This window comes from Rhinoraja longicauda, chromosome 28 (assembly GCF_053455715.1).
Source record: "Rhinoraja longicauda isolate Sanriku21f chromosome 28, sRhiLon1.1, whole genome shotgun sequence".
NCBI classification, from domain to species: Eukaryota; Metazoa; Chordata; class Chondrichthyes; order Rajiformes; family Arhynchobatidae; genus Rhinoraja; species Rhinoraja longicauda.
Genome location: NC_135980.1, coordinates 29,262,789 through 29,275,978, shown reverse-complemented (window position 1 = coordinate 29,275,978; position 13,190 = coordinate 29,262,789). Strand labels below are relative to the sequence as shown.

Below are 13,190 nucleotides of genomic sequence, written 5' to 3'. Positions count from 1 at the left end.
CTCCTTCTGCACCTATTGTCTATTGACAAGAGACAAGAGACAACTGCAGGCGCTGGTTCACATCGAAGGCACACACAAAACACTGGAGCAACTCAGTGGGTTAAGGAATATTAAGTCATGCAGGAATGAATGCTTCTCCCCACCCCCACCTTCCATCCAACGTTGTACACCAGACACATACACACAAAATGCTGGAGTAACTCAGCAGGTGAGGCAGCATCTCTGGAGAGAAGCAATGGGTGACGTTTCAGGTCTTCTGAAGAAGGGTCTCGACCCGAAACGTCACCCATTCCTCCTCTCCTGAGATGCTGCCTGACCCGCTGAGTTACTCCAGCATCTTGTGTCTTTCTCCTGAGATGCTGCCTGACCCGCTGAGTTACTCCAGCATCTTGTGTCTTTCTCCAGAGATGCTGCCTGACCCGCTGAGTTACTCCAGCATCTTGTGTCTCTTTCTCCTGAGATGCTGCCTGACCCGCTGAGTTACTCCGGCATTTTATGTGTATGTGTCTGGTGTACAACGGTGGAGGGAGGGGGGAAGCATTCATTACTTCATTACTTAATTCTTTCATTGGATCCCCCTTCACCTTAAATCTATGTCCCGTGGTTCTTGATTCCCCTACTTTGGGTAAAAAGATTCTGTGCATTTACCTTGTCCACTGAAGGCCCATATACCTCTAAACCTTTGCTACCCAATGTACCTGTCCACTTGTCTCTTAAATGTTATGATAGTCCCTGCCTCAACTACCACCTCCAGCAGCTCATTCCATACACCCACCACCTTTTGTCCCTCAGGTTTCCTATTAAATCTTTCTCCCTCACCTTAAACCTATGTCTTCTAATTGTTGATTCCCCTACTCTGAGACAGAGTCACAGCTTGGAAACCGGCACTTCACCCCAACTTACCTACTCATCTCCTTCCTAAACATGCGTCCTTTAATTTTGAGGCTGTGCCCTCAGGTGTACTGGACTCTCCCACTAGTGGAAACATCCTCTCCACATCCACTCAATCCAGGGCCTTTCACTATTCGGCAAAGTTTCAATGAGGTCCACCCCCTCATCCTTCTAAACTCCAGCGAGCACAGGCCCAGTGCCGTCAAACACTTATCGCATGTTCGATAGAGCTCCAGGGGCTAGCGGAATCAAGGGATATGGGGAGAAGGCAGGCGCGGGTTACTGATTGTGGATGGTGTAAGAAAATAACTGCAGATGCTGGTACAAATCGAAGGTATTTATTGACAAAATGCTGGAGCAACTCAGCAGGTCAGGCAGCATCTCAGGAGAGAAGGAATGGGTGACGTTTCGGGTCGAGACCCTTCTTCATAGTCTGAAGAAGGGTCTCGACCCGAAACGTCACCCATTCCTTTTCTCCTGAGATGCTGCCTGACCTGCTGAGTTACTCCAGCATTTTGTGAATAAATACTGATTGTGGATGATCAGCCATGATCACAATGAATGGCGGTGCTGGCTCGAAGGGCCGAATGGCCTCCTCCTGCACCTATTTTCCTATGTTCACCCCCTCATTCCTCGTAAACCTCCACTGGATCGCTCCTCCCTTCTCCACCTTTGCCTCGGTAACCATATTTAAGAAGTTGTTTTTGATTTATTTCAAGGATCACCTGCAGCAGCAGATAGACAGGGTGAGAGCAAATACCACGACCATCCAGGCCAGCGTTCTGCACCTGCACACACAGAAGGATAGGACACAGGTGAGTGACTTTAGACTTCACTTTAGACTTCATAGAGATACAGTGGGGAAACCAGGCCCCGCGGCCCACCGAGTCCGTGCCGACCAGTGATTACCCTGTGCACTAGCACTATCCCACATACACACACACACACACACACATATACACACACGACGGACAATTTACAACTTTACCAAAGCCAATTAATCTACGCAACTTGTACGTCTTTGGAGTGTGGGAGGAAACCGGAGCACCCGGAGAAAACCCACATGATCACGAGGAGAGACTTTTTCACCCAGAGTTGTGAATTTGTGTAATTCTCTGCCACAGAGGGCAGCGGAGGCCAATTCACTGGATGAATTTAAAAGAGAGTTAGATAGAGCTCGAGGGGCTGGCGGAATCAAGGGATATGGGGAGAAGGCAGGCACGGGTTACTGATTGTGGATGATCAGCCATGATCACAATGAATGGCGGTGCTGGCTCGAAGGGCCAAATGGCCTCCTCCTGCACCTATTTTCTATGTACAAACTCTGTACAGACAAGCACCCCTAGTCTGGATGGAACCCAGGTCTCTGTCGTTGTTATCGCTGTAAGGCAGCAATTCTATCCGTGCTGGGTCTTCTCCGATTTCCTCCCACATCTACTGATGTAGATTCATCAAGGAAAACAGCTTGAAGTTAGTTGACGAGCAGCGTAATAATCAAATGCATTTCTACAACTAGAACCTGATCAGGGAAAGCAAAGCACAAGTGCAGGAGAGGTGTACTGCTCTGCGGAACTACTTCGAGAATGAAGAGAAAGAAGCATTGAAGTATCTCGACACAGTCCAGACCCAGGTCACGGGAGAAATCGATGCACAGATTCTCGCTCTGGAAGACAAGATGGAAGTCTTTGAGAGAAATATGGCAGACTTCAGTAATCTTTTAATGAACATGGAAAAACTGGTCTTCATACAGGTAACGGAAGCTCTTTATTTTTCTGTGTGGATCTGAAACTGAATTTAATTGAATAAGTTTATTGGCCAAGTGTGTACACATACAAGGAATGTGTCTTGGTGCTCCGCTCACAAGTAACAACACGAACTTGCAGTAAACAATTAAGAATAAAGCATAAAACATTAAAACGTTAAGAACACAACATTATAGTTTAAACATGTGAGTGAAATAAAGCAGAGTATAAACAGGCTGCAGACGTTTGGTTATTGAGTAGTAAACTGTGCAGTTTAATGCATTTGGTTTGATTTCATAAGTGATGGGAGCAGAATTAGGCCATTCGGCCCGTCAAGTCTACTCCGCCATTCAATCGTGCCTGATCTATCTTTCCCTCCTAATCCCATTCTCCTGACTTCTCCCTGAAGCCCCTGACACCCGTACTAATGAAAGTCTTTCCCAAAGTCGGGGGAATAGGCAAGATGTTAGAGGTAGACACAAAATGCTGGGGTAACTCAGCGGGTCAGGCAGCATCTCTGGAGAGAGGGAATGGGTGACGTTTGGGGTCGAGACCCTTCTTCAGACTGAGAAAGGTCTCGACCCGAAACGTCACCCATTCCTTCTCTCCAGAGATGCTGCCTGACCCGCTGAGTTACTCCTGCATTTTGTGTCTACCATCTATATACTATTAAAACTCAGATGTTGTATCTATATATATATATTCCACTGATGTCGGCTGAATACGGCAATTCCGGCAAAACGGTGAACCGTAGCGCCACGATGTTTGTACCCGCCTTAATCAGCATGCGGTTCGCTGCTGGAAAATGATATTTTTATTTAATTCGGACGCATATTTTTTAAGTTACAGAGGTTTAAAAGTGCTGCCCCCCCCTGATTTATCGAAGTTTTGACAGAAGGGGGGCGCTGCGGATTTATTCTTCATTGTGATGTCACAATGCCCCTGTGAGATGAACTCGAGCTGACCCCCCCTTCCCCCCCCAGCGGTATTCAGCGTGTGACGTCACAATGCCCCTGTGCTACATTGTTGCGAAGAGCTGTCAAGTCAAGTCCATTTTATTTGTATAGCACATTTAAAAACAACCCACGTTGACCAAAGTGCTGTACATCTGATTAGGTACTAAGGGAAAAAATGAAACATACAGTGGCACGCAAACAGTTCACAGCGCCTCCTCAATGAGCCTCAAACGCTAGGGAGTAGAAATAGGTTTTGAGCCTGGACTTAAAGGAGTCGAGGGAGGGGGCAGTTCTGATGGGGAGAGGGATGCTCTTTCCCACCCTCCCCCCTCTCTCCCTCCCCCCCTTTCCCCCCTCCCCCCCTTTCCGCCCCTCCCCTTCCCCCCCCCTCCCTCCCCTCCTCCCTCCTCCCTCCCTCCCCCTTCCCTCCCTCCCCTCCTCCCGGTTACAATGGAATCCCTACGAGGACGGGCCCCAACGGGGAAAGTGGGGTACTGGGAAAAGGGGAGACCCCCCCCTTCCCCTTCCCCCTCCCTTCCCCTTACCCCCCTCCCCTCTCCCCCTCCCTCCCTCCCCCCTACCCCTTCACTCCCCCCTTCCCCGGAGGGGAACTGGGAAAAGGGAGAGCCCCCCTCCCTCCCCCTACCCCCCTCTCCCCCCTCCCTCCCCCCTTCCCCCTCCCATCCCCCCTCCCTCCCCCCCTCCCTCCCCCTACCCCCCCTCCCCTCCCTCCCCCTCCCCTACCCCTCACTCCCCCCTTCCCCCCCTCCCCTTCCCCCTCCCCCCTCCCTCCCCTCCTCCCTCCACACCTCCCTCCTCCCTTCCTCCCCCTTCCCTCCCTCCCCTCCTCCCGGTTACAATGGAAACCCTACGAGGATGGGCCCAACGGGGAAAGAGGGGTACTGGGAAAAGGGGAGGTCCCCCTCCCTCCCCCTTCCCCCCTCCCCCTCCCCTACTTCCCTCCCCCTCCCCCCCTTCTCCCTCTCCCTCTCCCGCTGCTGCTCTATAGATAAGTTTAATTTCTTTTTCAACAAAGAATGCTGTTTATTTTAAAGTAAAATAGACCCCTCTCCTCTCTCCCCCCTCTCCTCTCCTCTCTCCCCCCCTCTCCTTTCCTCTCTCCCCTCTCCTCTCCCCCTCTCCTCTCCCCCTCTCCTCTCCCCCCTCTCCTCTCCCCCCTCTCCTCTCCCCCTCTCCTCTCCCCCCTCTCCTCTCCCCCCTCTCCTCTCCCCCTCTCCTCTCCCCCTCCCCCCTCTCCTCTCCCCCCTCTCCTCTCCCCCTCTCCACTCCCCCCTCTCCCCTCTCCCTCTCCCCTCCCCCCCTCCCCTCCCTCCTCCCCCCCTCCCTCCTCCCCCCCTCCCTCCTCCCCCCTCCTCCCCCTCCCCCTCCCCCTCCCCCCCTTCCCCCCCTCCCCTCCCCCTCCTCTCCCCCCCCTCTCCCCTCTCCTCTCCCCCTCCCCTCTCTCCTCTCCCCTCTCCTCTCCCCCTCTCCCCTCCTCCCCCTCCCCCCTCCCTCCTCCCCCCTCCCTCCTCTCCCCCCCTCCTCTCCCCCCCTCCTCTCCCCCCCCCTCCTCGCCCCCCCCTCCTCTCCCCGAAGCGGAAGTGTAGTCGCCATCGCCTCTCCCGCTGTTTGATTTAATTTATAACAAAGACATTTATTTAAAATGAGGAATGTGATTTTCATTAAGTTTGATTTTATTTATTTTAAAAAAGCTGCTGCTCTATAGATAAGTTTATTTCCTTTTCAACAAAGAACGCTGTTTATTTTAAAGTAAAAACGCGGTTTTTTTCATTGGGTTTCACCCTCCCTGTTAGCGCCTGATTGGTTGGGTCTTTACGTGGTACCTCCCCTCCTCCCTCCACACCTCCCTCCCTCCCCCTTCCCTCCCTCCCCTCCTCCCGGTTACAATGGAAACCCTACGAGGACGGGCCCAACGGGGAAAGAGGGGTACTGGGAAAAGGGGAGTTCCCCCATCCTCCCCCCTTCCCGAAAAGGGGAGGTCCTCCTCCCTCCCCCCCTTCCCTCTCCCCTTCCCCCCTCCCCCTTCCCCCCTCCCCTCCCTCCCTCCCCCCTCCCTCCCCCCTACCCCCTCCCTCCCCTCTCCCTCCCCCCTCCCCTCCCCCCTCCCATCCCACAACGGGTAAAGAGGGGTACTGGGAAAACAGGTGGTCCCCCTCCCCCCTCCCTCCCCCCTCCCTCCCCGCCTCCCGGTTACAATGGAAACCCTACGAGGACGGGCCCAACGGGCCCACTTGGTCTAGTATGTATATAGATATATATATATTTATATATATATATATATATATTTATATTTATATAAATGATAAAGTTTGTGAATTAATTGATGAGTAGCGCGAAGGGTCAGGAATAAATAAGTGTACACTTCCTCCTAATCTTTTTCGAACATGTAAGATTTAATTTGTGTTGTTTTATGAGAATTTATTCATCGAGTTGTGTATCGGTTTATCGTTCATTTCATTTTATTGTTTTATTTTTATCTTTTTTTGTTTTACACGTTCGAAATAAAATATAAACAATAAATCCCCCAAAACCTTTATCCTCTCAACCTTAAACTTACGCTCTCTCTCGTTTTAACCTTCCCATCACTGTGGGAAAGATTGTGGCTATTCACCATTTCTCACCCCCCCCTCGTGATTTTGCAAACCTCTACAGGGATGGCATAGTGACCCACCTCATAGTAGAGTTGCTGCCTTGCAAGTTCGCAAGTTATAGGAGTAGAATTAGGCCATTCAGCCCATCGAATCCACTCCACCATTCAATCATGTTTGATCCCTCACTGCCTCCTAATCCCATTCTCCTGCCTTCTCCCCATAACCCCTGACACCCGTTCAAATCAAGAATTTGTCTATCTCTGTTTAAAGATATCCACCGACTCGGCCTCCACAGCCCTCTGTGACACAGATTAACTACCCTCAGACTAAATAAGTTCCTCCTCACCTCCTTTCTAAAAGCGCGCCCTTTAATTCTGAGGCTCTGTCCTCTGGTCCTAGACTCTCCCACCAGTGGAAACATCCTCTCCACATCCACTCTATCTATGCATTTCATTATCCTATAAGTTTCAACAAGGTAAGAAACTCACAGCGCCAGTGACCCGGGTTCTATCCTGACTACTGACCACCGGTGCTTGTCTGTACGGAGTTTGTACGTTCTCCCCTTGATCTGCTTCAGATAAGCGACGATCACAGGTAAATGTAAAAATACAACGTTTGTAGCAGTTGTAGACCTCACCGAGAAAGTACACGAAGAGTACTCTGGCCCTGACAAAGTTTCAAAGTTCTTCAGGGTGCAGTCTTACCTTGGCCTTAAAGGCCCGTTGCCACGGTGACACCGGTCCCCTCCTCCATCCGCCGCCATCTTGGAAACAGCCCATTGTCCAGAGGTCGCTATTCAAATGCACAAAAAGAGAGGGCTTTCATTAATTTATTATATGCATTCGTGGTAGATACATACATACGAGTTCCTGATCATAAATTAATCCAAGTTTATTCGCAATAATATAATTGACATAAATTATACGACAAAGGTATATCCAAATTAATTATTTTATCTCATTCCTTTCAGGGGTTTAATTCAATGAGAACAAGGTAAGTGAAATTAAGCGTTACGATCCAGTTAAATTGATTAGATCTCGCAATTGTATTGTACAGACATCAATATGGCCTCTTGCCATCTTTTATTTACGTTTGATCCAGTTTGCACTCTCTGTCATGAACTGGTTTTTAACCGTCATTGTTACCTCCGTTAACGAATCATATTCTCTCTTCAGGATCTGGCATTTCTTTGTGAATAAATTGGTAAATAAAATGCAAGGTGTAATTGTTGTTCAATCAGGACGATTTGGTTTGAAAGGTCACTCTGGCAATCTTGACTGACATTTAAGATTAGTTTTGGGAAAGTGCTGGGTTGTTGAAGGAGCTGTCTTTCGGGGATTGAATTTAAAAATGGAAATATTTTGGCGGCACGGTGGCACAGCGGTAGAGTGGCTGCCTCACAGCACCGAAGACGTGGGTTCGATCCTGACTACGGGCGCCGTCTGTACGGAGTTTGTACGTTCTCCCCGTGACCTGCGTGGGTTTTCCCCTGAAATCTTCGTTTTCCTCCCACACTCCAAAGACGTGCAGGTTTTTAGGTTAATAGGCTTGGTATAAATGAAAAAAAAGGTAAATGTAATATGGTACCTAGTGAGTGTAGGGTAGTGTTAATGTGTGGGGATCGCTGGTCGGTGCAGACCCGGTGGGCAAAAGGGCCTGTTTCTGTCTTGTGTCTCTAAACCTAAAAACTAAAACTATTTAAAGTGAGTTTTTAACCATTTTTTGGGCTGATTTTCCTGAAGAGATCGTCACCATTTGTTTTCCAACGAATAGTTTTATTTTCCTTGTTCAGTTTAGTTTAGTTTAGAGATACAGTGTGGAAAGAGGTCTTCCGGCCCAACGAGTCCGCACCGACCAGCGATCCCTGCTGCACATTAATGCTATCCTACGTACACTATGGATAATTAACATTTACACCAAGCCAATTAACCTGCAAACCTGTACGTCTTTGGAGTGTGGGAGGAAACCAAAGATCTCGGAGAAAACCCATGTGGTCACAGGGAGAACGTACAAACTCCGTACAGACAGCGCCCGTAGTCGGGATCGAACCCAGGTGCCTGGCGCTGTGAGGCAGCACCTCTACCGCTGTGCCACCGTGCGGCCTGGTATTCAGTTTACACAATATACTTTATACCCTGTTTTCTGGATATTTTATAGAATAAAAGAGGCATCTGAACCACTTGGACCACAGCCTTTACCACCTGATGTCAGTAAAATCACGGGGGAGAAGGTGAACTGGATACAGAAGCAGTACGAAATGGTGTCCCGGCTCGAAAGGGATCGCGACGTGATGGCAACCGTGTGTAAGTACAATGCTGCTCGTTCCAGGATCGTTATACTTTAGAGATACCGCGCGGAAACAGGTCCTTTGGCCCAAGAGTCCACGCCGACCAGCGATCACCCCGTACACTAGCATTATCCTACACACACTAGGGGCAATTTACAATTTTACCGAAGCCAAATTAACCTGCACATCTTTGGATTGTGGGAAGAAACCAGAACCACCCGGAGAAAACCCACGCGGTCACGGGGAGAACGTACAAACTCCATACAGACAGCACCCGAAGCCACAATCAATCCCGGGTCCCTGGCGCTGTGAGGCAGCAACTCTACCGCTGCGCCACTGTGTCACCCCGAACTACTGTTTACTACTGTAGTTTTAGGGCAGGCATTTACATTAGACATTGCCCGTGCGGAATGGGCAAGATGGAATTAATTGTCCTCCCTGTACGTACATCAGGAGGGAAAATCACTGTGATAATATGTGTGACAACGCACACCTCGAGATTCAGGGACAGTTTCTTCCCGACTGTTATCAGGCAACTGAATCATCCTACCACAACCAGAGAGTAGTGCTGAACTACCGTCTACCTCATTGGTGACCCTTGGACTATCTTTCATCGGGCTTTGCTGGCTTTACATTACACTAAACGATATTCCTTTGATCCTTTCTTTGTCCTGCCCCCTCCCCTGACATCAGTCTGAAGAAGGGTCTCGACCCGAAACGTCACCCATTCCTCTCTTCTGGGATGCTGCCTGTCCCGCTGCGTTACTCCAGCATTTTGTGATTCCTTTGACACTTTGCACTGTGGCGGCTCGATTGTCCTCGACTCGGTGGATGTTTATGTTAAATTTTATTTTATGTGGCTGTGTGTCTTGTTGCTTTTCACTTGGTATGGCTGTATGGTAACTCAAATTTCACTGTACCTTAATTGGTACATGTGACAATAAGTTGACCTTGAAATCTTGTAATCATGCATTGTCTTTCTGCTGACTGGTTAGCACGCAACAAAAGCTTTTCACTGTACCTCAGCACACGTGACAACAAACTAAACTGAATTGAACTGAATATAAGCTCTGGGTATTGATATTATTGCCATGTGAACCGAGATACAGTGAAAACATTTGTTTGCATACGGACTTGTCAAACCATATATACACGACCATAATCAAGCCCTACACATGTACTGGTACAACAAAGAGAAAAATACCAGAGTGCAGAATTTCTTGTCACGGTTAAAGGGAAAGTGCAGATTTAAAAAAGTGCAAGGGCCATAATTGGTAGGTTGGGAGATTGGGGCTGCACCCGTAGTTTATGAGAGAATCATTCAGTAGTGTGAGGAAGAGGCAGTAAAAGGGAACGGCAGTATTAGCTGGATATGATCAGTTCTTTTCTAATGCACACTTGGCACAGTGGCATGTAGAGCAGTAGAGTTGCTGCCTCACAGCACCGGAGACCCGGGTTCCATCCCGACTACGGGTGCTGTCTGTACGGAGTTTGTACGTTCTCCCCGTGACCTGCGTGGGTTTTCTCTGGGTTGTTCCTGGTTTCCTCCCTCACTCCAAAGACAATAGACAATAGGTGCAGGAGGAGGCCATTCGGCCCTTCGAGCCAGCACCGCCATTCAATGTGATCATGGCTGATCATTCTCAATCAGTACCCCGTTCCTGCCTTCGCCCCCTAACCCCTGACTCCGCTATCCTTAAGAGCTCTATCTAGCTCTCTCTTGAAGGCTTTCAGAGAATTGGCCTCCACTGCCTTCTGAGGCAGAGAATTCCACAGAAACGTACAGGTTTGCAGGCTAATTTGGCTTTGGTATAATTTTTTAATTGTCCCTAGTGTGTGTGTGTATGATCGTGCTAGTGTGCGGGGGGATCGCTGGCTGGCCAGGACTCGGTGGGCCGCAGGACCTGGTTTCCGCGCTGTGTCTCATAAAGTCTAAAGTGAAGTCTGAAGTCACTCACCTGTGCTATTTCCTTCTGCGTCCGTGTTTCCACGCTGTATCTCTCTAACGTCTAAAGATGAACAATTGCTCGCTTTGCAGATGGACGGACTCCGACCCTGGACTTGGACACGGCCCACCGCAGCGTGGTGTTGTCGGACGACCGGCGGGGGGCTTCGGGGACGCCGGCCAGACAGCCCTACCCCGCCCACCGCAAGCGGTTTGAGTGCTGGGGGCAGGTGCTGGGCTCGGAGGGGATCGACGGCGGGCGCTCCTACTGGGAGGTGGAGATGGCGGGGGCTCACGGCAGGTGGGCGGTGGGCGTGTGTTATGGCAGCATGAAGCGCAAGGGCAGGGACAAGGAGAGCGTGCTCGGGGAGAACAGCAAATCCTGGAGCGTCAGCTCGGGAAACAACAACAGCCTGTGGGGCTACCTGTCGGGATCGCGTGCGGTCTTAGCCCAGCACAATGGTATCGTCACTGATCTCACTCTCCCCACAGTCTCCAAAGTGGGAGTCTTTGTAGACTTTGATGCTGCGATCATTTCATTTTACAGCGTAGCAGGCAGCAAGCTGACCCTGATCTGCACGTTTCAGCAGCAAGCCTTCTCCGAGACTCTCTACCCTGCTCTCAGAGTTGGTGATATTAACACATCGCTGACAATGTCCTCCCTTGACTGAGCGGTCGATTTTCATATTTTTTTTAACCATTTTAGTCTTAAGTTGCTTTTCTTTAACAAAAAACAGAAAAGCAAATTGGCATGTTATGCCCAGTTATTTTCTTTTGCGTGAAACCCTGAAGTATAAGTCGAGGGTTTACTGAAGGCAGGAGGCAGACGCGGAGATGCAGCGGGTAGAGCTGCTGCCTCACAGCGCCGGAGACCCGGGTTCCATCCCGACTGCGGGCGCTGTCTGTACGGAGTTTGTACGTTCTCCCCGTGACCTGCGTGGGTTTTCTCCGGATGCTCCGGTTTCTTCCCACACTCCAAAGATGTGCAAGTTTGTAGGTTAATTGGCTTGGCATAATTGTAAATTGTCCCTAGTGTGTGTAGGTTAGTGTTAGTGTGCGGGGATCGCTGGGCGGCACGGACATGGTGGACCAAAGAGCCTGTTTCCACGCTGCATCTCCAAATTAAACTAAACTAAAAGAAAAGTCTGGTCGTTCTAACTCCTGAGTCTACAAATCCTCCCAGTGGACACCAAGTGCTGGAGTAACTCAGCGGGTCAGGCAGCATCTCTCTCTCGAGAACATGGATAGGTGATGTTTCACAAAGTGCTGGAGTAACTCAGCGGGTCAGGCAGCATCTCTGGAGAACATGGATAGGTGAGGTTTCACAGAGTGCTGGAGAAACTCAGTGGGTCAGGCAGCATCTCTGGAGAACATGGATAGGTGAGGTTTCACAGAGTGCTGGAGTAACTCAGTGGGTCAGGCAGCATCTCTGGAGAACATGGATAGGTGACGTTTCGGGTCGGGACCCTTCTTCAGTCTCGATCCAAAACGTCACCTATCCATAAGTTCATAAGTCATAGGAGCAGAATTAGGCTGTTTGGCCCATTGAGTCTACTCTGCCATTCAATGATGGTCGACCTATTTTTTCCTCTTAACCCCATTCTCCTGCCTTCTCCCCATAACCCTTGACAAAATTATTAATGAAGAACCTGTCAATCTCCGCCTTATCAATACCCATTGACTTGGCCTCCACAGCCGTCTGTGGCGATGAAACCGAAAGATTCACCACCCTCTGACTAGAGAAATTCCTCCCCTTTCCTGAGGAACATTATCCATGATCTCCAGAGATGTTGCCTCACCTGCTGAGTTACTCCAGCACTTTGTTTCCTTTCGTGTATTAACCAGCATCTGCAGTTCTTTGATTCTACATCCTAATCCTCACAGTGGATTTCCACAGTAAAACACAGGAAACTTAACCCAGCTGCCAGCAGCATTCAGGGAAAGTTCAAATACTGACGGCGTCTAATCAGGGAGCAAAATCAAATGGGTGGTGCAGCGGTAGAGTTGCTGCCTTACAGTGACCTGGGTTCGATCCCAACCACGGGTGCTGTCTGTACGGAGTTTGCACGTTCTCCCCGTGACCTGCCTGGGTTTCCCCCGAGATCTCCGGTTTCCTCCCACACTCCAAAGACGTGCAGGTTTGTAGGTTAATTGGCTCGGTAAATGTAAAAATTGTCCCTAGCGGGTATAGAATAGTGTTAGTGTGTCGGGATTGCTGGTCGGCGCGGACCCGGTGGGCCGAAGGGCTTGTTTCCACCCTGTATCGCTAAACTAAACTAAAACTAAATATCTTGACAAGCAAGAAAATGCAAACAAAAGTGGTGACATCGAGAAAGTATTGATTAGTTGGTTGCCCCAGTCACAGATTATCGATTGTTTTATGACTTTTTTTTAGTTTAGTTCAGAGATACAGTGTGGAATCAGGCCCTTCAGACCTCCGAGTCCACGCCGACCAGCCACCCCCACACACTTACACTATCCTACACACACTAGGGGCAATTTACAATTTTACCAAAACCAATTAACCGACAATCCTGTACGTCTTTGGAGTGTGGGAGGAAACTGGAGATCCTGGAGAAAACCCACGCAGGTCACGGGGAGAGAACGTACAAACACCGTACAGACGGCACCCGTAGTCGGGATGGAACCCGGGTCTCTGATGCTGGGAGGCAGCAGCTCTACCCGCTGCGCCACCAGGCCGACAGCATGTTTCATTTAAAATGGGAAGAACAGATTACCCAAAGATGACTTTAGGTT

The 13,190-nt window shown here is 49.7% G+C and overlaps 1 protein-coding gene across 1 annotated transcript in view; it reads left to right on the top strand.

Moving 5' to 3' along the window:
- Positions 1 to 12,945, top strand: part of LOC144607267 (E3 ubiquitin/ISG15 ligase TRIM25-like) — a 14,523-nt gene extending 1,578 nt beyond the window's left edge. Inside the window, exons 2-6 of the mRNA XM_078423992.1 lie at positions 1,611 to 1,706; positions 2,408 to 2,641; positions 7,172 to 7,194; positions 8,359 to 8,504; positions 10,527 to 12,945. Of these exons, the coding sequence (XP_078280118.1) occupies positions 1,611 to 1,706; positions 2,408 to 2,641; positions 7,172 to 7,194; positions 8,359 to 8,504; positions 10,527 to 11,104 (1,077 nt within the window). The 3' untranslated portion in view covers positions 11,105 to 12,945. The remainder of the gene's footprint in view (positions 1 to 1,610; positions 1,707 to 2,407; positions 2,642 to 7,171; positions 7,195 to 8,358; positions 8,505 to 10,526) is intronic.
- The last annotated feature ends 245 nt before the right edge of the window (positions 12,946 to 13,190 follow it).